Here is a 26,539-nt window from a genome sequence, read left to right as displayed (position 1 = left end):
CATGCCGTTCTTCGCAAGGATCCCTCCTCGCTTGCAGCGATCACGACAATCCGCGGTCTAGAATAAGCCAAATCGAACGACATTCTGCAACTGCGGAATTGAGGATGGATGACAAACACGAAAATCCTCCCGATGAGAACAACGGTGTTATTAGCCTCAGCAACAGCCCGGAGAGCACTAATGAAGCCGATGCGAAGGGTCCTCATGTGTGGCTTGTCGGCGGCGGTATTGCATCTCTTGCCGCCGCGGTCTTTCTGATCGAAGATGCAAAGGTCCCCGGGGATCATATCCACATTCTTGAGGCATCGGCGAAAGCTGGTGGATCAATGGCGACGTTCTCGAAGCCATCATGGGACACAGGGTATCGAGTATCTGCGATTCGAAAAATGAGCCTTACGTACCATTGTTTGTATGGGATGTTGGAAAAGGTGCCGTCGGACATTGAGGGCGAGACACTCGCAGCCAAATTACACCGGTTCAACCAAGCAAGGAGGAAACTAGGCGCATCGGGAACGAGATTAGTGAGGCAGGTCATTGATAACAATGGGATTGAGAAACCCGAAGCCGTTGATGTGAGCACAATGGGTTTGAGTGTCAAGAACCAGTGCGACTTGATGAGAGTTGTTCTCGAAACGGAGGAGGAGCTGGAGGGCCTTGAGATTCAGGCTTTGTTTGAACCCGACTTCTTTGAGACGAACTTTTGGGATTTGTGGTCGTCGCTCAATCGGTTTCACCCTTGGTGTAGTGCTGTTGAGTTCAGGCGGTGTCTGCATAGAATGTTGCATGAGTTTCCCAACATGGGGACACTATCTGGCGTGGAGCAGGCTCCCGAGGAGGACTTCGAGGCGATCATCAAGCCTTTGACGCAGTATCTGAAGGCGATGGATGTTGAGTTTCGGCACGGTAAGTTCGGGTATTCGTTCGAAGGGGCAAAGCTGACCTGTGTAGGCATTCAAGTTAGCGGTTTAGAAATTGAGGATGTAGGTTCCGACTTTCGAGTGTCGGCCCTGAAAACATACCAAGACAACAAGCATGTCTTGATAACAACTGGGCCTGATGACCTTGTACTTCTCACACTCGGATCCCTCACATCTGGAATGGGATACGGCACAAACGACCAACCGCCGCCGACGATGGAGCTTCGCGATTCAGCACCGCACGAGCTCGACCCCTCATGGACCTTCTGGGATAGACTTGCGATGGATCGCCCCAAGACATTTGGTAACCCTGAAGCATTCTTCGACCGACCTTCAAAGTCAACATGGCTCTCCTTCACCGTCACCCTTCGCGACCCAGCATTCTTCGAGCACTTACGTACCTGGACCGGCACACTAACAGGAGCTGTACCATTAATAACCTTCCGCGACTGCCCCTGGATGCTGTCCCTCACAATTCCTCAACAACCCTATGTCAGAGATCAACCCTCCGACGTCTTCGTATTCTGGGGTTATGGCCTTTTCCCCGATCAACAAGGCCGCTACGTCAGAAAACCCATGCTCGAATGCACCGGCGCCGAAATCCTCACCGAGCTTCTTCACCTCATGGCCTTCCCCCTCCAGCCCACCCTCGAGCGCTCCATCACAATTCCTTGCCTGATGCCGTTAATCGGAAGTCCATTCTTGACACGAAAGAAAGGCGATCGACCGAAGGTAATACCCGATGGGAGCAAGAACTTGGGCTTGATGGGACAGTTTGTTGAGATTGAGCGGGAAGTGACGTTTACGATGGAGTACTCGGTTAGGTCGGCGCAGTTGGCTGTGTATGGGCTCATGGGATTGGATAAGAAACCGCCGGGGGTGATGGGTGAGGATCATTCTGTATTGACGTTGGGAATGGCGTTGAAGACGATGATGACTTGAGTGGAGTGTAACTGGTTCAGACTAGGCGTTAGGAAAAGCAACAAAATGGTGGGAGGGCTGTGGAACGCTTATATGTATAGTAGAAAGTGACTCAGAAGTCTTTTGACAGGGAAATGGATGCATTGGCTTCTTCAAGTCAAGAATCAAGGTGGATGTTTGCTGCATGTACGGCTTCACTATTCGTAGCTAAAACAAAGCAAACAGTAGGCCTCAATCTTAAACAATGAAAGTTTCTAAGTATTTTAGGGTTAGGTTAGAGTATTTTTACTAAACTTGGTCCCATAAACAGATCTGGAGGACTTGATTGGGGCTGGTAGGCCATCTTTATAGGACTATTTGCAACAGTAGGTAAGAGCTATTTACGTAACGTGAATAAGAATAAATAGATATCGATGCTATTTGTACATTCAAGGCTTCTTTACAACAGATCTATTATTCTGTATTGTATGTGCTAGTGAGGTGAGCATCTCGTGTACTTAATAACCAGCAGCATGGTCAAATCTCGTTCCTCCTACATAACCCCTTTTAGACACTCAGCATATATATCACCACTTCCCGACCATCTATATCCTTATATGAAGCCCTCTATATCCCCAAAGGCCCCTGTTCTAATGCGTTAGAGTGGTTTCGAACCCAGTGCCTCGTCGACACTGCCACGACAGGGCGAGTTCCCTCCCGGGGTCCCTCAAGGGGGCACGCCTGAGCTCCTACTTCAAGTTGACGTCAAGCCTGAGGCTGCCTTACCCTAGCCCATCCGTACCTTCAGCAATTTTCGTTATTTCCCCGACAATGGACCGGGCTAGCCTTCCTCTACCCCTCTTCATCTCTCTTCTCCTCCCCCGCCTTCTTCCACCTCCAACCATATCCCATTTAACAACATTCACATCCTCCTCAACTCACAAACAAAATTAAACCCTTCACCAAACTTTCATCCCATTTCCTCTCATCTTCCTTTCCGTTATCCACTGTCACTCAACCCCATATCTCCACTTGCCCCGTCGTCTTCGCCGCCATGTCTTTCGCGCAAGATGCAGAAATGCAGCATCTTGCGCGGCTGCAGCTTGACTACATCACTGAGTTGCTCTCACAGAACCCAGAGGAAGATGAATTGCCTGAACTTATCCAGGACCTGATACGCACCCGTCCCTACTTGGAACTCGTTGCCGCGGGGGCCGCAGTGTTCAATGAAGAGGCTGTTAATGCTCGAGTCAACAAAGGCTTCTCTGCCCCCGAGTATGATCTCGAGGGGCTTCGCGATCCGTCTCCTTCGGCCACGGCACCTACTCGCCAGGTTGGCGAACTCGTTACCGCTGTTGCTGGCACCATGGGTAGGCAATATCAACGCACCCAGACCATCACATCACTAACTGATTTGCTTAGATGGGTTTCACGCAGACGGACAGTTTAACAACGTCGAAGAGGATGCCTAGGAGGCCCATTTGACTGACTCCACTACTGCCACTGTCGCCTCTTTTTCCGACTCTGCCAGCGATATTGTGATCACATCTGCTCCTGGTACTCCTCCTGGTCCTTCTGTGGAGGTCGCATATCAGAATGCCTTCGCCCGTCTTGATGCCGCTCTTCGAGGTAAAGCACCATCTACCTGTGTAATCTAAGTTCCTTACTCATATTATACCAGATAGACATGATTGTCTCTCTGACATCTATGCCGATGACAATGCTGGTGCTCCTCCGCCGACTCCCTGGGAGTTGGAGACTGTTCACTCAAACAGTAGCAAGGTCTCAAAGGTCACGGAAACTGCTCTTGCTTTCCTCTCCAAAACAGATGTGCGTCACATCATTGAAACCCGGGCACAGAGTTCCAGTCAGTCAATCTCTTCGCGAGGGGCAGAGCATGGCACCCCTCAAAAGGACTCAACTACCCGCGATGTCGAAAGTGTCAGCATTGAGACTGCATCCCCAACACCAACAACCCACCTCCACCATGATGAGGTGGATGCGGGCCTCATTTCTTTTGATGAGGATCCCACTCCTGCCGGCACTATCCCGACTACTATCGGAGATGTTTCCCCTCCTACGAGCACTTTCGCTAAGGAGTGGGAAGAGAGCGAATGTGGCAATGTCGCACTTGATGTCTCCTGTACCATCGCCCACTCTGTCGAGTTTGAGACCGAACTTCCGGTGCAGACCTCTGAGGTTGTCCCTTTCTCCACCAAGGGAACTACTTCAGCTCCGAATGATGAGTGCATTGTCTCTACCGAGCCACAGTGCGCTGCTGTATCCATCACCGGTGATGACGCATTTACACATGCAACCAGTGTTCACCAGGATAGCAATGTTATCAAGTGCTTCAAATGTGGTAAAGACTGTGATGGCAATGCCATCACATGCTCTTGCGGCCATCATTATTGTGCTGATTGTCTTAACGACGTGGTCAAGGCTTCAATCCATGGGTCCACTCCCTTCCCTCCTGTGTGTTGCGAAATTCCAATCCCTGTTGACATCAACTCTTCTATCTTCGATGAGAAGATTTTGTACGATTTCCTGTGGAAGAAATTTGGGGCATCTGATGTCGGTGAACAGGGTAGCATCGATGAACAGGGTGACAAGTCACTGCCCTCTCCCCATTCTCTCCCTTCTCTTCCATCTACTCCGTTTACCCCATCTACCCCATCTACCCCATCTACCCCGCCTGTTCCCTCTCCTCCCTCGCTTTCAACCGAGGAGGAAGCGGAGTACTCCTTCAGTGGATTTGGTGAAGAAGCAGCCGATAATGGAGATGCCAAGTGCCGCTTGTGTCACAAGACTATTGAGAAAGGCTTGTGTAAGTAATAGTCTGTTGCATCCAGTACCAAACTAATAGACTCTGTTCATAGATTGCCCTGACTGTTGCTACCGATGCAACAACAGCAGAGCGGACTGCAAATGCGACTGGTGGGATGGCCGCCAGCGCCGTGAAAACGACTTGGCTATCGTCAAAACCTCAAACTTCCAGACTGCTCAACCACAGGTTGCACCATTTCGGGGACAACGAAAGCAGTTTGGGGGTATTTTCCAACGCAACAATGGAACACCTCGTGATGAGGCCCAGAATGGGGCTTGCCAGCACCTATTGATGAAGCAGGTCAAGTTTTCGGGTCGATGTTTTGACTGCCACCACATGCTGCCTGCGTTTCTATGGCAGTGCACACGCTGCAAATACTTAGTTTGCAAACATTGTGGCAAGAAGCGGGGAATATTTTCCCACTGAGTTTCTTTGTTGTTTACTCCGTTGATAATGGAATTGTCATGTGGATGTATTAATGAGTTGGTGAAAATGGCAGGGTGTCGATATTGCGACGGTGATGTGTGGGTGCGGGTGATGTGCTGGCTTCGAGAAGCAGTCATTGTGGTGGGAGAAGGTCTGGTCCTGTGTACTCCTGTGTGCTCCAGTTTGCTCCAGTTTGCTCCAGTTTGCTTTGTCCTTGTCAAAAGTAGATATAGTAGTCTGTAAGATAGGAAGAATATGGATGAGTTATGTATTTAAGTTGTTTCCTACTTGACTGGGGAGCTTCGAGGCGGTGCCTGGTCAAAATGTCAAAGCGACAGCATTGTAAGGTGTGGGCTGAATTGTGCACTGCTACTCTATGTCAAGCACTCTGCTTTACAACTGCGACAAACTGTCTGCCTGCCGAGAGAGTGATGACCAAGGTCAAAGTGAATATGTTTGCTTCGACAGTTGCTAAGAGCGGTGTTTGTCAATGTGATGTTTGTGTAGTGGCTCTGTTTCCTTGTGCACCCCGTCACTTTCCCTTGCTGCATTGCCAGAGATTGTGCAGTAGTTATTAGATGATTCATCTTTTTAATTCCTGTTACATTCATGATGCGAAAATTGTTTCTCTTTCTGCTTTAATTATAGCCTCAGGAATATATGTTTAAGTTCGCAATGGGATTTGGAGCTTCAGATCATCGCGATACTTCGGTCACAACTTTTTGGACCTGAGTCAACAGTACCGATGAGGCGCATAAGCTTTTCTGATACTCGAATATCATGAGAAATCCTGTTTCATATTATTTTAGAAGAGAAGGTCAAGGTAAGACGCGCGATGCAAGCATCAGCTATCAGGTGTATCAACTCAAAATAACACCCCCGAAAAGATAATTTAGAACCATACTAACTACAGGTATAGTAGCCCAATAAAGGCTTCCAAGAGACTTATAGTTACTATATAACATAGGAAAGGAAGATAATTTTGGTGTATCTCCATTCCATGAGATGCTCTCTCTCCAGCACAGGAAGGCAACCTCCCTGCAACCATGGGTAGCGGACCTCTCACTCAACCAACGAGCTGCTTGGGTACACGCCTCCCGATTGAGCTTACCATACACTTCTGCGTCGTCTATATTTTCGTATTGTTGTATTCATACATTACTATTATAACGCTGTCCTTACTACCCCCAACTCCAGTCTACTCTCACCCTGACCATCTCCAAGGTGACGACGAATATGCTACAACACGCAAGTCTCCTCCGATTGTATACAGGACCAATTTCAAAAGTATCGCAAAACTCGTTTGCCTTCGCCGTTAACAGGTTCGACTACTGCACCATTAATGATATGCCCAGTGTTGGTATAACTGAGCCGCTGTTGGGGTGTTCCCCTGAATACCGCTGATCCGCTGATAATCAGCTTTCTTGAGCGATATTGCGCTTCTCTCCCACTCTACTCGCGATAATAATGATTAATCCAGTCGTTTCTCTGCGCAACAGCGCGGTCTCGGCAGCCATGGCAGGCACGAAGAGTGCAGGTTGTACACTCAAAAGTATAGGGGTGTACTCTCTCACGACACACTCTACAGTAACCGGGTCCCTCCACTCTCTGGCAGTAGTGGTCGCACAGCATAGGTGGGAGTCGAGGACGATTAGCATTAGGGGCCGCTGGAGCAGGCTGTGGCGGGGCGTCAAGCTGGAGTTGTTGAAGGGCAGAATCGATATCCTATTAGCAATCGCATGTCTCAGATTCTTTACCGCAGCCGTAGCAGAACTCATGGCCGCAGGGACAAGCTTCGAGGTACAAGTCAGTAAATTTAAAAGATTGATGAGTTGGTTCGGTGACATACTCATAAAGCGGCAACCGTGAGCCCGCTCGATGAGGTGACCGCAGCGAGAACATCGCTTCCAGCCTTCGCTCTCCGCGAGGTCCAAGGACTGCGCCCACTCATTCTGCTTCTCACAATCTCCTGTATGTGCCTTGTTCTTGCACATGGTGCAAGTGATATCATTACAAGCAGGGCACTCGGCCTCGTCGCCGTAGCAGGGTTCACCATCATCGGAGGTGTTGTTGGGAGGGATGAACTTGAGGCATTGACGGTTGCTGCAGTACGTTCGATCGATTGTCTTCTATTCAACCAGCTTCTTGCGATAGAGCTTGTCATTCGCAGGTACATGTCCCTCGATGTCTTCGGGGGGTATCTCTTTATGGCAGCATTTGGCGGGGAAGTGCAATGTGGACGAGAGAGATAGTTCGACGGTTTGCATGATGCATAGATTGCAATATTCATCCCCGCATGGAAGGGGTTGGAATGCCATGATTGGTCGTAGTTCTCCGCAGAATTCGCAGTCCTGCATTTCTGTTTCGGCAGACTCTTGTGTCGCAGGGTCTTCAGAGGCGGCGGGTTGTTGGCCCTGCTGCGATGTCGCTTCGCTGTGTTCGTCATCTGACGGGCCATCAAAAAGATGGTCAAGCATGTCTTCCGAATTCTCGTCAACTTCGTCGTCAACAGTCATCTCATCGTCTGAGGTGTTTTCTTCGCCTTCTGATTCCCCATTGGGCTGATGTTCCTCCGAGTCTTCTCCAGGTTGGTAGTTTGACTCTCCGTCAGAGAGACCATCAAGAGTGTCGCCCATATACTCACTGCCTTCATCATCCACATCCATCTCATCGTCAAGGTCCGCTTCATCATGGGAATTGTCATCTCGGGTATCCGGTTCCTCACCGAGGTGTTGCCCAGGTGTTTCCTCGTTTTGGCCCACTACGATGCCAGACAGGGCTACCTCAGATGAGGTATTCTCGTCGTAGTCCTGTCGCGTGTCCATGGCGGAGGTTGATGGGAAGTCACAAGTAAGAATGATGGACTATGGAGGGAAACCCGAATATCGCAAAAACGGCTATTTCAAAAGTTTATGGCGTAGGAAGAAAAGACAAATCGCATATTTTGGTGGTCTATGCAGCTCTCAGGCAGCCGGCTTGCAGTGCTGGTCGTGACTGTTGCCCATACTTTTTGTACAAAAGCTTATGGCAGGGACACCACTTGAGCATCATTCGAGAACTAGGTATGCTTAAGGATCATACTTTAACAAAGTCTAACAACGAAATTCTTTCTCAGTCAAGTACGTACGACGCCTTCTATTTAAGGCCATCGTCAGACACATCTCAGGTTCTCTTCAAACTTCTTTTGTGGGCTTCTGAGGCTTCACGCAGCACTAACACTGGGGCCTTGATGGACGAGGAGACAGTCCCATCAGTATAAGGCCATGAGTACCTACTACCATCCGACTTACATTTATCCTTGTTCGCTCTCTTCTTTCGTTTGTCTCCTCTGGCAACGATGGGGACTTGACTGCAATGAGAGGCCCTTCGAGGTAACATCACAGGCGATGGTGTCAAGCAAGAACAAGCTTAGGTAGGTTCATGACAACTTGGAATCACTTCGACTGACTTCTTACATGCAGGCGTAGGCCCTCTGGCCCAAAGATCTCTGTTTCTCTCAACACCTCGACGAAGTCTCAACTGCAAACACCCCCCTCCCCCTTCAATCACTCCATAAGGGTCCTCGACCTCGGTACAAGAACACCAACACAGGACCAAATATTGAGGGGCTTCGCTCTAGGATCTGGGTTGAACGCAGAATTGCCAGCAATGGGATCGCGACTGAGGTATTCAAGAAATCCGCACGAAGTAGCAAGAATACAGCTCGCGTTGTCGATCAGCACCCGCATCACATTCGGCTTGACATCAACCTCGACCAAATCCTCCTTCCCATAGCGGTAGAACACCTTTCGATCCCTCTTCTCCTCCTCCACCTCCTTTTCGGCATCCTTTTCCGTCTTGCGTGTGCGGCACGGGTCGAACGTCTCATCGATAAGCCAAAGTCGCACTCCTCCTATTATCCGCACGACGGTGAGGTGCAGCAGCAGCAGGAAAAGGCCCCTCGGGTTATTCTTGGTCTTTGCTTCCGTCAGCCTCATGGGCGGGTTGTCGAGTCGCGTGATGCCATTGGACCAGGATATGTCGAATACGAAGCCGATATTTCCCAGTATGGGGGAGCCGTCGCTTGTCGGGGAGATGGCATTTTCGCGAAAGAGCTGAACCGCTTTGTCTTCTTGTTCTGTGTCTGTAAGTTGTCGTGCTAGTTCATGCATCCATCGTTCATCCTCCATGATGAAGAGATCTCTCGCTGGGTGGATCGCAACAATGTTGTTGTACATGCCATCTATGCTGACTACCGATGCGAAGTCCTTGTACCATTTACTATGACGTTCCGGATAGCCGTTCTGCATCAACAGATCTTCATTCTGCCACGCGGCCTCCATAGTGAACGGCTCGCGAATCTCTTTTGGTACTGTTTGCAAGTCCTTCAAGACGCTCTTCTTCATTTCTTCCCAGTATTTCCATCGAAAACGCCGGCTAATGACCCATCTAGACTCAATACAAGCCTTCCACAGACCGTAGTCCCAATGCACAACTGATTTCAGTACTTCAGGGCACAACGACATAGGCTCGCGCATCTTGTGATCATCCAGCCCCCTCGTAACTCGTGATCCATAGAGTGGCGGACTCTTGTAGCCAACGTCACTCGTCTCGAGCAACGACGGATTATCACCCTCCCAAGTATGTACTCGAAAGCGATGCGTCGCGTTGTAGTTCTTCGATGGCTGCGGACGCATTGCTGCTTCCCAGATCAAGAGTCTGACATCTTGGTGGAGGTACGGAAACCAGTGGAAATGACGGTCTGGTGCTTTCTTCTGGGCCGGCGGTGGTTCGGCTGGCAAACCTAGCGAATGCATAATATCCATTGGCAAGATCGGCTGGGGTGGTGAGGACGAAGGGAGGTTGATTCGGCCATGGGGAGGGGAAACAACATGGTGATGTGTTCTCAGGGCTTTGCTTAAATTCGGCGCACCGAACTCAAAAGTCCGAGTTTGTTTATCGTGGTGTTGAATCGGATTGGTTGTTCGCGGAAAGTTTGATAGTTGTGAGGCGCTGAGAGGCTGTATGGTGGAAGCCGCGATTTGCCTAGAATGAAGACGAAAAGGGAACTAATCATAAACGGTCACGAAATAAAAGGCCGCGTATTGATCTGCCACGATGGTTTATTTAAGAAAAAAATCGGACTTCCCATGTGCCTGAACTGGAGACGTAAGTTCTCTCTTCCCTCGTGTCTTCAAGCAGCAGACCACTTCAGACCATTGACTTCAGGGGAGGAAAGACGTACCTACCTAGTCAACCAACAGCTTCCCTCAGCTCTTTCCTAAGCTCTTCAAAGGATCTACTCGTCAAGGACTGTTGTCTCGAGTTTTCAAACTTCTCCTCTCTTCGGTATGCTGACCGAAACTTGGCTGAGAGCGTGATGCGAGGAGAACAAAGGAGGACGCAATGCATGCCAGGAAATTCGACCAACCCATTTCGAGATGCAGGAGCTCAGGGGGGAGTGACAGGGCGGAGGCAGACATCCAGACGGTAAGGCTTTGTCATTCCGAGTTGTACGGAAGACAACATTGTTGCAAACAATCCAACAAAAGGGGCTCTGGAATTATCTCACTCGGTGTTACAACTATCTCTTTCAAAAGGACAACAACAATATCTTTCGGCTGAATATTGACCCACGCGAAGTAGGTCTATCTGACAAATATCCATCGTCCCCCTGGTCAGCAACCAGAAGAACTTTGTCCCCAACAGATTTCAAGCCCAACAAGGCTGCAGCAAACACAGATCAAGCACGATTAACTTCCTCTGATCGGCTGATCAACTGCAAGAAATAACAAGGGATACTTCTGTGCCTTGACCATATCTTTTCAAGTTTGCGTCGTAGTCAGAACATTCTCGTCAGTCTCTGTCCCGGAACCCCTATTCCGGAAACCTTGATTCAGCCTCTTCTCTCACCTCGCAAGGCCGTCACTAATCGGGCAACTGCTGTTCCTGCACATGAAAAGGAGGTACTGAGAACTTGGTTTGGTAGTGGCCTCCAAGACCCGTATTGCCGAGCCTGCTGAGTACTGGTAGTCAGTAATGGGCCTTTGGCACGCGATTGGATGGGCAGTCTTTCAGTTGAGGCTGCAAGATGCCTCGCTTAGGTTCTAACAGTTTCCAAGAATGATCCTTGTATCACAACTGTTGGTCGAGATCCAAAACTCTATCTTGGAAAACAGGTGATTCAGTTGACACGGCATTTTCTACCAAGTTCCCCGACGTAACCGTTTTATCCTTGGCGTTAGATCTAAACAGGACTAGGAAGCTCTTTTCTGCATGTTTCACCGGTAATAACATATCAGAGTGACAGATCAACTATACCTATCAGGTATTTTCCTCCGATGTCATTCGTGTCATACGTAGTTAAGTCGGAAGACCCGACGTTGAGGTTAAACTTTATGTCTCAACCGACAGGGATCAAGGCGTGAGAGTCCCGCGGGATCACAGGCCGAATAAGCGGAACCCCCTAAACGGGCATATCCGAGTGAAAATCTCTGAGTCGATCACCACGATTCGTTGTAACCGAGGAGCCACCACAATCCTTGGTTATAGCAGAATATCAGTATAACGTCACTGTCTACATTTTCTGACCCATAAAGTCATCTGGATGTCCGAGCTGAAAACAAGGGTTTGTGATGTTTGGATCTGCAATGCGTGGGGATTTCGTAAACCTGTGGTCTAGACCCTGACCCCCCTGTCCTTGGCCGTGCTCCCGATAGAGCATTGATTGGCTCTCGTTGCAAATGCATCAAGACCCTTACAGCGAAATCTCAGAATCCCCCCCCTTCCTCCTCATCGCGAATTTCTTCAGTCGAGACAGAGACAAAAAGCCACCATCGGCTAATTCGCCAAGGACCCGATGCGATAAATGATTACCGATGTGGGAGGACAGAATAGGAAATCCGAGTACCCATATCTCCAGGCCCGCCCGTCAACGGGGTTGACAGGTACCTTAGACGGTCCCCTAAAAAGATTAGATTAGGCTGACTGCGCCGCAATGATCGCTACAAGACTCCCTGTCCCGTCGCCGCCTCCCTCTCTCCAATGCCGTCTTTCCAGGTAGCCCACCCACTTTTCGTTCAGTTGATCCCCGAAGGACAACGGGCACAGACACAGACACAAGAGAAACATCCCACTTTCAACGTCACCTCGACGACTTCATCTCGATCATCTCCGCCTCTTGATAGATAGATCATCTCCTTCTCCTCGCAGCGAGAACGTTACATTCATTCATCCATGTCTGCGGTCTCGACACTCACAAGCTTCGTTGCGAGGTAACGAACGATGCGGCAACGCATTGTTATCTCGAAGTTAATCTGAGTCTGACTCCTCCATTCTCTCAATCCATTGATCTTGATTCGCCCTCTATCCAACATGGCCGCCAATTGGCATTCTCTCATCGCGAGAGCGGCTTTTGAGTTACCAGTCGTGAGTTAAACTTTTTTTCTCATCAAGTCTAACTCTATTCCCACTTCAACGTGGCTGACCATCATCTACTTTCAGGAGGGCGATGACTCTCGGGTTGGTTCTACGCGAGATGGTTCCAGTGGCGGTACCCTGAGCTCCAACAACGCTTCAAAATCGTCATCGCTGCAATCTCTTGGAGGAACATTTATTCCTGTCGTCATTTACTGCGCGGTTTGCCTCTTGTTCTTTTCGGTTTTTCGCGTGAAATGCCATCGAGTCTACTCCCCTCGGTCGATACCCAGCCTGCGTTCCCCTCAGTAAGCAAGCAGCAAATCTTTCAGCTCTCAATCATTGCTGACAGCCTCTGTAGCACGTCCATACCGCCACTTCCCAATGGCTGGTTCAACTGGATCAAGCCATTCTTCAAAACTCCAGATACTTTCGTTCTTAATCATGGCTCACTTGATGGGTTCTTCTTTTTGCGATATCTCAAGGTCCTGCGAAATACGTTTCTTGTGGGCATCTTGATTGCTTGGCCAATTCTCTTTCCCGTCCACCTTACTGGAGGCAAGAAGCTCACCCAATTGGACATGTTGACAATTGGTATGATTGAGAACAAAAAGCGCATGTTTGCCCATGTCGCTGTTGCCTACTTGTTCTTTGGTAAGTACTTAAACGACAGCATCAATGTCGCCGCTAATTGATCAGGCTTTATCCTCTTCACCGTTATTCGAGAGTGCTTCTACTATGTCGGTATTCGTCAGGCTTACCTCTCGTCTCCTCACTATGCCAAGCGGCTATCATCCAGGACAGTACTTCTCACTTCTATCCCTGAGCGATACCTCGACGAAGCTCGGTTACGGAAACTCTATGGTGACTCTGTGAAGCGAGTCTGGATCCCACGCACTGCCAAGGCTCTCGTCAAATTGGTGGAGGAACGAGAACAAACGGCGATGCGCCTGGAAAAGGCAGAGATTGCACTCATCAAAAAGGCAAACATGGCTCGAAAGAAGCAGCTCGGCAAGAATCCACCGTCGACTGCATCCTCCGCCGAACCATGCGCCGGACCATCTTCTGGAGATTCTGGTTCTTCGTGGAGGACGGAACCCAGCAGCGAGGAGCCCCGTACGAGCTCCCCACGACGTGTCGAGACATCGGACACTCACGTACCAGAGACCGAGGAGGGAAGGATCCAGGAGCACAAGTCTACGCCTGAGGTCTCCGAAAGAACTAGAACCAGCAACAACGCCCACGACATACTCGAAAAATCCGCCGAAGACCCCGAATATGTGCACCCCTACGGCCTCAACCCAGATCTCCCTGATGTACGAGGATCCGTCGCCGCTCAATGGCTCTCCGTGACGGCCAGACCCTACCATCGTCCACTGCACAACTTTTTCCGACGAGTCGACACTATCCGATGGTGTCGCATGAAGCTGAAGGAATTGAACCTCGAGATCTTCAAGCTTCGACGCCAGGTCTGCCGTGGTGATGGACAGACACTCCCTGCTGCATTCATCGAGTTCGACACGCAGGAAGCTGCTCAAGCTGCTCACCAAGTCGTCGCCCATCATCGCCCTCTTCAGCTTGCTCCTCGTCTTTTGGGCGTTCGACCAAACGAGGTGGTCTGGAGTGCTCTTCGAATGCGTTGGTGGGAGCGCATCATCCGGCGTTTGCTCATCATGGCTCTTATTGCCGTTGCGATCATCTTTTGGTCCATCCCATCTGCCATGATCGGCATCGTGTCCAACATCAAGTTCCTGAGTGGCATTGTCTTCCTTCAATGGATCAAGTTGTTGCCCAGTCCTATCCTTGGCTTCCTTCAAGGTTTCATCCCTGCGATCGCTCTGTCGTTCTGGATGTCGCTTGTCCCGGCAATGCTCCGATGTAAGTCTACTATTGCCGATCCCTTGTTGCAACTACTAACTCCCCTAGTCTGTGGCGTCCAAGCAGGAATTCCTTCTTTGGTACTGGTCGAATTGTTCACCCAAAAGGTCTACTTTGCTTTCCAAGTGGTACAAGTCTTTTTGATCACGACATTGACATCGGCCGCTTCCGCCACGACAATGCAAATCATCCAGCAACCAATGTCGACGCCTAGTCTCCTCGCCACAAACCTTCCCAAGGCGTCAAACTTCTACCTTTCATACATTCTTGTACAGTGTTTGGCCATTGGAGCTACCGGTCTCCTACACATCTTCGAGCTAATCAGACATCACGCATTCGGTAGAGTGGTACAGAATCCCAGGACTCGTTTCAATGTTTGGTACAACCTACGTCCTCCTCGCTGGGGTGGCATCTTCCCCATCTACACAAACATGGCGTGCATTGGTAAGTCGTATAGCCAAGAATCCCCTTCCATGCTAACACCTCTAGCCTTCTCTTACACAGTTATCGCTCCATTGATCCTCCTCTTCGCATGCGCTGGAATGGCCTTTACGCGCCTCATCTACCGATACAACATTCTTTACGTCTTCGACTCGGAAATGGATAGCATGGGCTTGTTTTATCCCACCGCCCTAATGCAGCTCATCACAGGACTGTACCTCGCCGAAATCTGCATGATAGGTCTCTTTGCCATCAATTTCGCCTTCCCGCCTATGGTGTTGATGCTCATCTTCCTAATCTTCACCGTAATAGTGCACATGTCCTTGAGAGAGTCCATATCACCTCTGCTGCAGAATCTGCCACAAACATTGGCATTGGAGGAAGAACTACAGGAGCAGGAGAGGGCTGAAGCAGAGGCAAAACTTCAAGCAGCTGCGGAGTCGGGAGAGGCCAATGGCGGAACTGCTGCCAGTTACTTCGATACGGAACAGAACTTTGGCGAGGAGGAATTCGAGGACACGCCGACAGATGACGAAGACGAGCAACTTCACGAGGGACCACAGAGCTCAAGGGCCGTCGAGGGCGCAGGTGGTTTGAGGTTGATGGCCACTGAATGGATAAAGTCAAGCACCAAGGAGCAATTGAAGAAGGAGGTGCAAGAGTCAGGAGTTAAGAAGTTCTTGGACAGATGGATTCTCCCCGCCGAGAGGTCGAACCCGGATCAACCACCATCCTTCATCCAGCGATTCTTCCACCCCGAAATCTACGAAGACTTTATCGCCTTGCGAAAACTAATTCCCTTCGAAGAACTTCCTGACGCAGACTACTCAGGCGACGAGAAGCTATCTAACTACTGGCCTCCCGAGCTCTGGATGCAAAAGCCCGTCTTATGGATTCCTCGGGACGAAGGCCGCGTGAGCCGCCAAGAAGTTGCACACACGAGAAAGATCACGCCGATCACAGATGTCGGAGCTTCACTGGACGAGAAGGGTTTGGTCGTCGTTGATGTTGAGGCTGCGCCGTTTCCTAGGATGAGACTGGTGCACTGAGCGAGTATGATGTACGATAGATCTTGCCATGATACCCTCTTTTGCATATAGGCGTTGGATAATATTGCACTTTAATACATTTACAATACTGACGATTTCGTTCCTGGTGTGCTGGTGACTTCGCCGTAGTATGCCTTGTCGCTGGGTTCACGACCGAGAAAGTTGCTGAGGCTTTTGAGCTCCGGCTTACTTCCTCCTGGTTGAAGAACAAGCTTGCGATACCGTAGACCAGTAGTCTTATCCATTGGATCAGCTTTGAAGTGACTAACCCAAAGGTCAGTCGCGTACACTTTTGATCTGCGACTTGTTAGCAACACTTCTTAACTCTCGTCGTGTGACGACTTACAAGGCATAAGTAAAATAGGCAGCATCATACGCCCTAAAGGGGTGCGCAAACGACGCCTGTCCAATACTATCCGCCCTTCCCAGCCCCATGATCTCCGTCTTACTCTCATTCCACAACCTCGTCGTATCAACCGCCCTCCCCTCTTCCGCATTGTGAATCGTAAGATCGAACAGCGCCAAAAACACCTGATACAGCATCGCATGCGCGCCATTGACATGTTTCGTCCTCGCGATGTCCAGCGCTAACTTCTCCGGTAGCACCTCACCCGGTCTTTCACCCTCGTTCTTAGCATTCCAGAAGGTCAAGTACTCGGAGGATAGGTAGGAGTAGTGTTTTCCTAGGCGTTGGAGCACGGAGGGGACCCAGATCCAGTTCTCGAGGAGAATGCTGGGGATTTCGACAAAGTCGCGTGCGCAGCCGTGTTGGTGGTTAGTGTGTGTTACGAGCTTGTGGATTGCGTGGCCGAGTTCGTGAAACATTGTTTTTAGCTCAGAGTGTAGGAGGAGAGTTGGCTGGGAGGGTGTGTGGAGGAGGGATGTTATTAGTGATGAAGAAGGATAATGGCGATTGTTGTCTGATGTTACAAAGCCCTGAGACCGTCAATAAATAACTTCGTTCGTTGGGCTGGGAGACTTACAGGTTGGATGAGAGAACTATGCGCTCCAGCATACTTCCCCTCTCGTGCATAGAGATCAAGGTAAAGATACCCAAGGAACTCGCCACCTTGATCCTCAGCATTCCACGCCTCGTAGACACTTACATCCTTCTGCCAAACAGGTGCATTGGTCGGTATAAACACCATCCCAAAGATCTCCTCAAAGATCTTCAGCATACCCTTCAAACTATGGTTAACCTCGAAATACTCCGAGATAAGCAGTGAATCAACAGAATATCTCTCCTTCTCCAATATCCTCGCATAGAACGCCCAGTCCCATGCATTCAACCTTTTAACGTCCTCTCCATCCTCATCTGTGCCGTTATCTCGAATGTAAACCTTCTTTATCTCAAACAAGGTCTTCATCTCGTCATCTGCAAGGGGCTTCAACTCTGTTCTCAGTTTGTTCAGCATTTCCATGACGCTCTCGACACTTTTTGCCATTTTATCTTGCATCTTGAGCTCGGCGTGGGTGCTGAAGCCTAGCATTTGCGCTGTGCTGTTGCGTAGCTCGACGGCGCGCTCAAGACGTGTTACGTTCTCGGGAAAGCGGCTTTCTTTAGCGATGTTGTATGCTTTTCGTGTTTGGGCGCTGGTGGCATGTTTCATGATTGAGATCATGTGGCCTTTTTTGAAGGTTGCTTTGAGGAGCCCGTCGTCGTTTGTCTTCATTGCGTCGAGAATTGATGCCGGTACACCGGTGAGCTGCTCCCGCGTGAAGAAGATACCGTCGTCGGATTCACTAATCGTCTTTCGCGCTGCAACTAGAACTTCATTTCGTTCTTGCACAGCAGTTTTATACTGTTCCCTCACATCTTCGTCCTCAATGCCTGCTCCAGTGTTCTGATATGCTCTATGGGTCTTGAACAAAGTATACGCATCCTCCTCTCCCAGCTTCTCCTCCCCACGCTGATGCTTCTCATAAACAGCTTTAACAAGAGAAGCTATATCCCTCCTCATGAGAGCCTCAGAATTGGCCTTAAGAAGCATCTCCTCCGCTGTGCGCGATGCATCGCGGAGGTCTTTATCCTCTGACACAGAGCTGAAGAGACGGATGATGAGGGTTTGTTTAGATACCGCGTGATCATCATTTAGAATGGGCGTAAGAAGACTTGAGAATGTGGCGGTTGAGGGCGTGAGGGTTGATGAGAGTTCGTCTTCGAGAGCGGTGGTTGATGAAATGAGGGATGATGTCTTGGAGAGGATGGCGGAGGGTGTTGTTGTGAATGAGGGAGGTGGTTGTGGTGGTTTACGAGACATTGTGTGGATATTTTGAAGTTTTCTTTTTGAGAGGAGAAGAGAGAGTCGTTGCGGGCGGGTGAGAAGGTGTATAAGTCTCATGAGTGATGTTGTAGATGTTGAGTTTTGGAAGCGTCAAACTGCGGGGCTGGTGTTTGGTGAAGATCCATCAAGAAACGATCGAAATATAACAACTCAATATTGCTTCGTATAGATACAGGTAGTAGTAGCCTTCAATGATATCAGCTTTCAATTTCCGAACTTTTCTTTGTTTCCCTATCTTTTTCGCCGAACGATGAAGTCTCAAGCTTCTTAAAGTCAAGCACTCTGCATCTATCTGAGTTTTGCTCACACGTCAAACATGGGAAACTAGGTTGACGACAATCACGAAACCACCGCATAAATAGGGACAATGCGAATGTCTACATTAAGAATGGCCTTTATAATGTTGTCCACTTGAAATATAACTTAAGCCGAACCTTGCTTGCCATACAGTGGCACTATTATCTCGGTCGTTTTGTCCAGCGTGTTTGGATCGCTATCTACCCTGTATCGGTATGGGTTCTGTATAAAAAAGACGCTTTATTCTAGGGCTTGTACATGAGATCACAGTTGGAATGATAGTTCATGAGAAAGAGATACTCAATTGCATCTTGTAGCCAAGTTGATTTAACTTGTGTTCCATTCATGACAATCGTACTTCATCGTCGCCTAGACTACCCACAACCGCCAACACCGTCGCTCATTTTACAACCGTACAACCAACCCAATCATTTAGAGAATTCTACTGCATAACCAAGACATTTCTGAATCGAGGCTTTCCAGCCTGAAGACTCTCAACTGCATCCTTTACCATATCCAAAGGGTACTTCTCAATCATACACTTCACTCCATGAATCATGGAGAAGCGAAGAGCCTCCTCGCTATCGAGGGCATGACCACTAGGCCAGCCAACAACACTGGCACCTTTCAAGACCAGCGGCACGGTATCAATCTCTGCTGGCCCAACAGGTGCAAGACTAAGTAACTTGCCCTCGGCAGCGAGACCATTGACGAGTGGTGCAACAGCCTTGGGATTGGGTGCTGTTTGGACAATGATGGCAGCACCACCAAGCTTGGTGAGTTCTTCAGCTGGGTCGGACTTTTTGGTGTTGATGTAGTGATGAGCACCGAGTTGCTTAGCAAAGTCCGCCTTATCGTCGCCTGATGAGAGGACAGCGACTTCATAGCCCATCTTGTTGGCGTATTGAACAGCTAGGTGGCCGAGACCACCGAGACCCTGGATCGCAACGAGATTTCCCTGCTCAACATGCAGCTTTCGGATTCCATTGAAGACAGTGACACCAGCGCAAAGAAGAGGAGCAGCCTCAGCAGGATCCAACTCCTTCGGGACACGAACAACAGCCTCCGCTCTCAAGAGCACATACTCGGCAAACCCACCATCCTGGCTCACGCCGTTAATCGCCTTGTTATCGCACATCTGGAATTGAGCGCGCTGGCACTGTCGACACGTTCGGTCATGACCACCGTGCCAAGGTCCACCGACACGGTCGCCGTTCTTGAAGTTCTCAACGCCTTCGCCGACTTCGACTACGTCGCCGATGATCTCATGGCCGGGCACACGGGGGAAGACATCGCCCATGTGGCCAGCGCCAGTGGCGATGTCTGAGAAGCAGACGCCGCAGGCAAGAACCTTGGCGAGGATTTGGCCTTTGGAGGGGTGTTTGAGGGGGACGTCGCTGAGAGTCCATGATGCGTTGGCTTTGTCAAGGACGCAAGCCTTGTAAGTCTGAGGAAGAGAAGACATGGTTGATGTTGATTTGACTTTTGATTGAGACTTGTTAATTGAGTCGGTAAGATTGCGATGATATGAGATTCTCAACGAGGAGAAAGCAACAACTTATATACAACAACCCCTCAACGCTCAAACCTCATAGAGCGTCTACACTAACCATGCATCATATCTTGCTAAGAGTGCATTTACCTCCACTGGCGATTGGCTAACTCCGTCCTCCGATAAGGAAGGTTCAGCGCATCATTGCAAGCGGAACAAACTCAACTGTCGCAAAGATCCGAGTGTCATTGGACAATTCCCGGATTTAGGGCGGCCGACGATTACATCACCGGCACTTCAGCCGTGCCGTCTTTGGTGTTGATCTCGGGCATGTGTAAAGCCGTAAATGGTTGTCGGAAATGGAGTCATCAATTCTTCCAAAACCGATGGCCCCTCATTGGTCGGCAATTAATCCGAAAGCTAGGATGATCCGAGAGCAAAATGTCAAGCCACAGTTCAGCCACACCAGAAAATTTCCCCCACCATCAATTCGGTTCGCGATGCGCAGAGCTCCAAGGAACGGACGGTAGATACTTCATTACCGCAAGATGCCTCTCGATACGTCAACATACTCATTAGCGCTCCTGCGCGTCGACGGAAGAAGATGGAACGAGCTCCGTCGTCTGCATGCTCAAATTCGAACTCAGGATGCCGCTGACGGTTCATCATATCTTGAAATGGGCCATACAAAAGTCATGTGCATCGTGACAGGTCCTTCAGAGCAGCAGGTTCAGAGACGTGGTGGACAGCAAGCTCCCCGTGACACAGCAGCTATCAACGTCAATGTTGTAGTAGCGGGATTTTCGAGCGTGGATCGAAAGAAGAGAGGGCGCAATGACAAGTACGTTTCTTGCTGGACAGTGAAAGACTTTTGGACTAACTGCTTAGGCGCATACAAGAGATTGAAACAACGATTGCGAATGCGTTTTCTTCGAACTTACATACACACCTGTTTCCTCACTCTTCCATCACAATCTCGCTTCACGTTCTATCGCAAGACGGATCCCTCCTCGCCGCTCTTCTTAACGCAACGACCCTCGCCCTCATCGACGCTGGTATCCCAATGACAGATTACATTGCCGCCTGCACAGCTGGCTCAACATCAACATACGCCGCGGGCGACGACACAGCCGATCCTCTGCTCGATCTCAACAACCAGGAAGAGCAAGAACTACCGTTCTTGACGGTCGCGACACAGGGTGATAATGATCAGGTAGCTGTACTGGTATGCGAGAGTCGTGTGCAAGTTAGCAGGTTGGAGGGAATGCTGGTCGTTGGCGTGGATGGGTGTAAGCAGGTGAAGCAGTTCTTGGATCAGGTTGTTAAGGATAAGGGTGCTGAGATGGTGAGGGAGGGTGCGGTGGAGAAGAACGATGCTATGGGGATGGATTTGGATGATTAGATACCATGTGCATTGGGTCATAGAAGTGTTTGGAGTTATCTGTTTGATCTGCTATATGACAGGTATGTCTTCGCTATCAAGGCTATAGTCACAGACTAATTGTAAGATTTAAGGGATCTATTCCCCTTACAGCTCCTCGTGCTTGATCTCCTCCTTGGTCTTGGGCTCAGCTTCAGACTCAGCAACAGGTTCAGCTTCCGGCTCAGGGGTCTTGGCCTCGGCCTCAGCTTCGGCTGGAGTCTCAGACTCAATCTCAGCCTCAGTCTCAACCTCAGTCTTGGCTTCCTTAGGACCGTCAGTCTCAACCTCGGGCTCGGGGTCAGTAGCTTGAGTAGACTTCTCCTCAGCAGCCTCGGTCTTTTCGACGACAACACCCTCGGGGATCTTCTTCTTAGCACCCTCGCCCATTCGAATAGCATCGATCCAGTTCTCGACACTGGCGAGACTAAAGTCGCCTTCGTACTGACGCCACCAGTTGCGGCGGGTGTTGATAGCGATCAGGTTGACCTCCTTCTTGAAACCAAGAGCCTTGGGAAGAGTAGAAGCAGCTTCACTATCGCTGGGAACAGCGATGATGGGGAAGGTCTTTCGGCCACCGTGGACATACTTGGTGTTGAGGTGGGAGAGTGAGTCGACTGCCTTTTCTCCAGCTTCACCGGGAGTGAAGACAAGAACACAGGTGTGAGACTTGGGAGCGAGACACTCCTCGGCGAGCTTCTCCAGACTAGAGATAGTAGAAATAGGAATGATGGTGGGAACTGCCTCAGCAGCCTCAGTGGAAGACTCCTTTGACTCAACGGGCTCCTCCTTTGCAGCCTCGGTAGCCTTGCTTTTCTCGGCGCTCTTAGCGCTCTTGGACTCGGCCTTCTTGGGCTTTGAGCTCTTGGTTTTGCCAGTAGCGTGAACGGGGTTAGGCTCTCCAGCCTGAGAGAGAAACTTGACCATATCCTTCTTGACCATCTCACCATCGTAGACGATAGGATCCTTGCCTTCACCGGGGATGAGCACAAGTGCGGGGAACTTCTCAATGCCAAACTTCTTCACCGCAGCAGTCTCCTTATCACGGATCTGGCCCACTGAAATAACATCAAGGAAGTCAATGGCAATGCTTCGGATCAAAGCACTAGTCGTTCCCTTTGAAGTGAAAAGAATGGCCTTGGGCTTATCACCCTTAAGGAAAGAGTCAAGATCCTTGTCGCTCACACGCGTAACATGGTTGTTGATCTTGCTCATGACAGCCTCTTGAATAGCACCTGCAGTTCGTTGACCCTGGTAGTCTTCAACAACAGGGTTACCAGTCTTCTTTCCAGGGCGAACGATCTTGAGAGTTGGGAAGCCCTGGACACCCATACCACCACAGAACTGCTTGTTGGGCTCTTCATCGCAGTCAATAGCTGCGACTTGAGCGAGACCATCGAGGTTCTTGGCGGCCTTTTCATAGGCGGGCTTGAGGTTCTGACAGTGGCCGCACCATGGGGCGTAGAACTCGACGATCTATGATGTGTAAGTGGCGATAGTCAATAGTGAGCGATGGGGTGAAAGACTTACAGAGGTGTAGTTGGACTTTGCAATGAGCTTATCGTAATTGCGAGCGTTGACCTGAAGAACAGGTGAGTTCTTGGTGTAGATGGCGGCTTGAGCCTCTGGCAGAGCCGCAAAGGCAGCTGTCAAGGCCACCAAGAGCGAGGTGGGGTTAGGCATGGTGAAGTAACTCTCCGGTACAAGAAGGCAAAAAGAAGACAGTATTTAATCGTATTGTAGTGAAATAGAATGACTTGTACAATGTTTTGTACTGCAAAGATCAAGTTATAGTTGCCTGTTGGTGCCCGTCAAGAACAAAGTGGCATCTTCTGGAAAAGGAAAGGAAAAAGCCACGGTGACAGACCTCCAAAAAGTGAAGCCAGGGTCTCTGATTCGACAGATTGAGCTAGAGCCACAAGTGGCGTGAGCTGATCAAATCCGGGGAACCAGTGGCTGTGCGCCGCTAACCTCAAGGTACGTCAATGGCCTAGGCAGACAGAAGAGGAGGAGGAGTAAGGTTGAGGTGGGGGGTGCATGATCTCCAAGACAACTTAACTTAACTTGGAGTTGGCATTAATTTGCGCCATCTTGACTCGACTCTCACCCTCTACGCTTCCAACTCTGACATTACTTGGGGATCTTGTATACGACGTCAACATGGCAGAACCTCTTCCAGCTGCGCTCAAAATCCCTGAAGTCAGTCGCTTTATCAATCGCGCAAATCAGCTGAGAAGCATCAAGCCCGCCATCGCATACTGGTGTAGGCAACCACAAACCTCCTCACCCAAGATAACTGCTGATAGCATTTCTTAGGTGAATACCATGCTGTCAACCAAATCGTGGGAAAGAGCCTGCATACCACCGACGACGATACCTTTGAGTTCACAAAGACACTGATCGAGCGCCTCGAGGCAACAAAGACGGAACGAGCTGATGATGATGCGATCGTCGATAACGCTGCGGGACAGGCTTATGTTGAGCAATTCGCCCAGCAGACGTTTGAGCGAGCTGAGCGCACGATGCGCGCTAACAAGGTGACAAGGTATGTCGTTGTTACCAGATTATAAGGCGAGACTAACAAACGTAGACAAACCGCCGACACATTCGATGCTGCTGCGACGTTCTTCGACCTCACCCGCGAATGGGGCGAGCCTGATCCCGAAGTCGTCAAGAAGATCAAATTCGCCAAATGGAATGCTGCGCGAATTCTCAAGGCTATTCGCGAGGGCAAGGATCCCAACGAGACGAACCCTAATGCCCCTGAGCCTGAACCTGAAGTCGCTCTCGACCCCTCCGATCCCGAGGTCCAACTCCTGTCCGGGGTTCCTCGCGCTTCGGTTGAGGATGCGCCAGATGCTGGGGAACCTCCTAGTGTTCCTACATTCACGGACGCGCCGCCTAGAATTCCAGATGATCCTGGATACTTCCCTCCCCAACCCGAGCATCAGCCCCAGGCTCCTGAACCATTCATCCCCTCGCCTTTGAGTCAGAGTCCTACGCCAGGTCTATCCGGTGGTCCTCCTCCTCCTCCTCCCGTTGGTCTACCGCCTGCTGTGTCTCCTGTGCCAGAACCCCCAGCACAGCCTGCGACACAGATCCCTCCTCAACCATCACCTCAAATTCCCACCAAGCTTCCCTCACAATTTGCTCCTCCCCCGCCTGAACCATTCACCCCTTCAGCGCCTCCATCCTGGACAACGACTCCAAGCGCTCCTCACCCTGCTGCTTCAAACCCTCCACCTGTGATTCGCCAGGCGCCTGCTCCTCAGCCTCCAGCTCCAGCGCCTGTCCAGACGACCGGTTTCACAACAGATCAACGGGATATCAACCAAGCGCAGAAGCACGCCAAGTGGGCGATATCCGCACTTAACTTTGAAGACGTACCCACTGCAGTTCAGGAGCTGCGCAATGCACTGAGAATGCTTGGGGCTCAGTAAGACAGTTTATTAGTGATTTGGATTCACGAAGCATAGATGAGAACGATACCACGAGTTTAAATAGCATGAAAGAGCTACTATAGTGTTCATCTTATGAATAAAGCTAAGAGTATATGTGTTATCTGCTGCATACCAGTATAAAAGTCCGCTTCGTAAATCTCATTTGAGCCAAAGCTCTCCATCGTGAGAATCGTACACTTAGGCCAAAGCCAGTAAGCCATGAGCCTCATATCCGGGGTGAGGAAACCCTTCAGGATAGCCCACCTTCTGAGTTTCATCTTCTTCATCAACAGAGGTGTCCGTCCATCCTCTCTCGGGGCCCCATTCAATGGCCAAACCAGCTTCATTGACGACACCCATTAGGCCCTGCATCATATCACCAGACTTCTTAACACTGGTCCAGCCGTCAAACTGGACTGTGTGAACAGATGGCAGGGCCTCTATAACATCAGTCAGAAGATTTCGGCTAAAGCCCTCGTAGAATCCATCTGAGCGACGCCAACCCTGAAAGATGTTGTCACTAGGATCACACTCCACAAACACGTTCAACCGCTCAACATCAACACAGTCGGAGAGCCCCAACGCGGGGTTGACGACCCATCCTCTCGGCGGCGCATTCCATCCAGGACCAAGTCGCAGCTCAAGCGATGTAACACACTTTCGCTGCTGTGGCTTCAACCTCGCCAGGAGAGGCTTCTTGCTCTTGAAGTATTTTCCAGGGTATGTCGGAAACAATCGAAACGTCCGTGTGCTATAGAACGCAAAAGTCGCCTCGTCATGAACCTGTCTGCAAACGCGCATAAGACCTAATTTCTTATGCACGCGCTTATAATTCTGAGGACCAAGATCTAAAAGCTTGTCGACATCATCAAAGAAGTATGTGTATATCTGAATGCGCACTTCGGCGGGTAGTGAGAGGAAGTGGAATGGTGTTTTCGGGACTCGGCGTTTTGGGCGGAGAGGGATAAGAGGAACGTCGAGAGTCAAGTCGGCGATGTTGATCTTATTGACATCTTCTTCTGTGACGGCCGGCGCAGGATCCGCGGGGGGTGCACTTTTGGTGGAAGGCATTACGATACGTATTGAGCCAGCTGGACGAGAGCTCAGCGCTGGGCGAGACGCTGAGCTCTTGCTCGATCGTCGGGCCATGGTGAGTGGTTGTGAGTATGAAGTGGCAAAGACGAGAATTTCGACGATAACGAGAATTGAGGTGGGTAGGTCAGACTTGAGGAGACGGCAAAGGGCGTAGGCTGATGTCAAAACGCGAAGGTTTAGTTTAGTTTCGAGGAGTGAGTTTTATCATGAGGGTGGGTATCATGGTGTAGAAGCAATCGATGAGAAAGCACTTTAGAACGACGGCGTCAAATTGGAGTCTCGGGTAGCTAGTCGGAAAAATCGGCGACTACTTGTATCGTGGCGAAAAAAAGATGAATATCTTTTGCAGAAGAGGATTCTTTGTCTAGAAAGAATTCATCGGAAGACTCTTGATGTCACAAGCGAAGCAATGGAAATGAGATGAGAAATAGAGAAATGCTTGCACTGTTAAGTATCGTCTTCTTGTTTGAGAACATCATTAACTTGAATGGCCAATTCACTGAGCAAGGGTCTTTACTGGGTCAGTGGACATCATGGAGGGGTTCATGATCGGAGGGCGACCGGAGCTGATGTCCGAATTTCACGTGAGCGATAAGAGAATATGACGCCATCGGCCTATCAAAAGTCCGTGCCATTGAGCACGGCTAATCCACGGCGTCTACCCTCAAGAAGCTCCA

At 50.0% G+C, this 26,539-nt stretch overlaps 11 protein-coding genes; 5 read left to right on the top strand and 6 right to left on the bottom strand.

Moving 5' to 3' along the window:
• Positions 1-104: 104 nt before the first annotated feature.
• Positions 105-1,859, top strand: FFUJ_04001 (related to myosin-crossreactive antigen; the record flags this gene model as incomplete). XM_023572765.1 has 2 exons in its annotated part: positions 105-903; positions 949-1,859. 2 exons carry the CDS (start codon positions 105-107, stop codon positions 1,857-1,859), a joined length of 1,710 nt encoding a protein of 569 aa, XP_023426830.1.
• A 1,012-nt stretch (positions 1,860-2,871) lies between these two features.
• FFUJ_04002 (uncharacterized protein) lies at positions 2,872-5,070 on the top strand (the record flags this gene model as incomplete). XM_023572764.1 has 5 exons in its annotated part: positions 2,872-3,187; positions 3,240-3,261; positions 3,349-3,446; positions 3,499-4,644; positions 4,697-5,070. 5 exons carry the CDS (start codon positions 2,872-2,874, stop codon positions 5,068-5,070), a joined length of 1,956 nt encoding a protein of 651 aa, XP_023426829.1.
• A 1,415-nt stretch (positions 5,071-6,485) lies between these two features.
• FFUJ_04003 (uncharacterized protein) lies at positions 6,486-7,895 on the bottom strand (the record flags this gene model as incomplete). XM_023572762.1 has 2 exons in its annotated part: positions 6,486-7,199; positions 7,245-7,895. 2 exons carry the CDS (start codon positions 7,893-7,895, stop codon positions 6,486-6,488), a joined length of 1,365 nt encoding a protein of 454 aa, XP_023426828.1.
• A 720-nt stretch (positions 7,896-8,615) lies between these two features.
• On the bottom strand, positions 8,616-9,746 carry FFUJ_04004 (uncharacterized protein; the record flags this gene model as incomplete). The annotated part of the gene is made up of 1 exon (XM_023572761.1): positions 8,616-9,746. The coding sequence occupies one exon, from the start codon at positions 9,744-9,746 to the stop codon at positions 8,616-8,618; it is 1,131 nt and encodes a 376-aa protein (XP_023426827.1).
• Positions 9,747-12,423: 2,677 nt separating this feature from the next.
• On the top strand, positions 12,424-15,833 carry FFUJ_04005 (hyp1-like protein; the record flags this gene model as incomplete). XM_023572760.1 has 6 exons in its annotated part: positions 12,424-12,477; positions 12,553-12,773; positions 12,827-13,119; positions 13,165-14,343; positions 14,392-14,787; positions 14,833-15,833. 6 exons carry the CDS (start codon positions 12,424-12,426, stop codon positions 15,831-15,833), a joined length of 3,144 nt encoding a protein of 1,047 aa, XP_023426826.1.
• Positions 15,834-15,913: 80 nt separating this feature from the next.
• Positions 15,914-18,094, bottom strand: FFUJ_04006 (related to PRD1-proteinase yscD; the record flags this gene model as incomplete). XM_023572759.1 has 3 exons in its annotated part: positions 15,914-16,130; positions 16,180-16,769; positions 16,817-18,094. 3 exons carry the CDS (start codon positions 18,092-18,094, stop codon positions 15,914-15,916), a joined length of 2,085 nt encoding a protein of 694 aa, XP_023426825.1.
• A 763-nt stretch (positions 18,095-18,857) lies between these two features.
• Positions 18,858-19,880, bottom strand: FFUJ_04007 (alcohol dehydrogenase 1 family protein; the record flags this gene model as incomplete). Its single annotated transcript, XM_023572758.1, has 1 exon — positions 18,858-19,880. One exon carries the CDS (start codon positions 19,878-19,880, stop codon positions 18,858-18,860), a length of 1,023 nt encoding a protein of 340 aa, XP_023426824.1.
• A 575-nt stretch (positions 19,881-20,455) lies between these two features.
• FFUJ_04008 (related to 3`-5` exoribonuclease required for 3` end formation of 5.8S rRNA) lies at positions 20,456-21,309 on the top strand (the record flags this gene model as incomplete). XM_023572757.1 has 2 exons in its annotated part: positions 20,456-20,748; positions 20,796-21,309. The coding sequence occupies 2 exons, from the start codon at positions 20,456-20,458 to the stop codon at positions 21,307-21,309; spliced, it is 807 nt and encodes a 268-aa protein (XP_023426823.1).
• Positions 21,310-21,435: 126 nt separating this feature from the next.
• FFUJ_04009 (probable protein disulfide isomerase-related protein A) lies at positions 21,436-23,010 on the bottom strand (the record flags this gene model as incomplete). XM_023572756.1 has 2 exons in its annotated part: positions 21,436-22,803; positions 22,858-23,010. 2 exons carry the CDS (start codon positions 23,008-23,010, stop codon positions 21,436-21,438), a joined length of 1,521 nt encoding a protein of 506 aa, XP_023426822.1.
• Positions 23,011-23,487: 477 nt separating this feature from the next.
• FFUJ_04010 (uncharacterized protein) lies at positions 23,488-24,767 on the top strand (the record flags this gene model as incomplete). XM_023572755.1 has 3 exons in its annotated part: positions 23,488-23,590; positions 23,644-23,872; positions 23,918-24,767. 3 exons carry the CDS (start codon positions 23,488-23,490, stop codon positions 24,765-24,767), a joined length of 1,182 nt encoding a protein of 393 aa, XP_023426821.1.
• A 198-nt stretch (positions 24,768-24,965) lies between these two features.
• FFUJ_04011 (uncharacterized protein) lies at positions 24,966-25,916 on the bottom strand (the record flags this gene model as incomplete). Its single annotated transcript, XM_023572754.1, has 1 exon — positions 24,966-25,916. One exon carries the CDS (start codon positions 25,914-25,916, stop codon positions 24,966-24,968), a length of 951 nt encoding a protein of 316 aa, XP_023426820.1.
• Between the last annotated feature and the right edge of the window lie 623 nt (positions 25,917-26,539).

Source organism: Fusarium fujikuroi, chromosome FFUJ_chr02, assembly GCF_900079805.1.
Source record: "Fusarium fujikuroi IMI 58289 draft genome, chromosome FFUJ_chr02".
Classification (NCBI taxonomy): domain Eukaryota; kingdom Fungi; phylum Ascomycota; class Sordariomycetes; order Hypocreales; family Nectriaceae; genus Fusarium; species Fusarium fujikuroi.
This window is presented reverse-complemented; position numbering and strand designations above follow the sequence as displayed.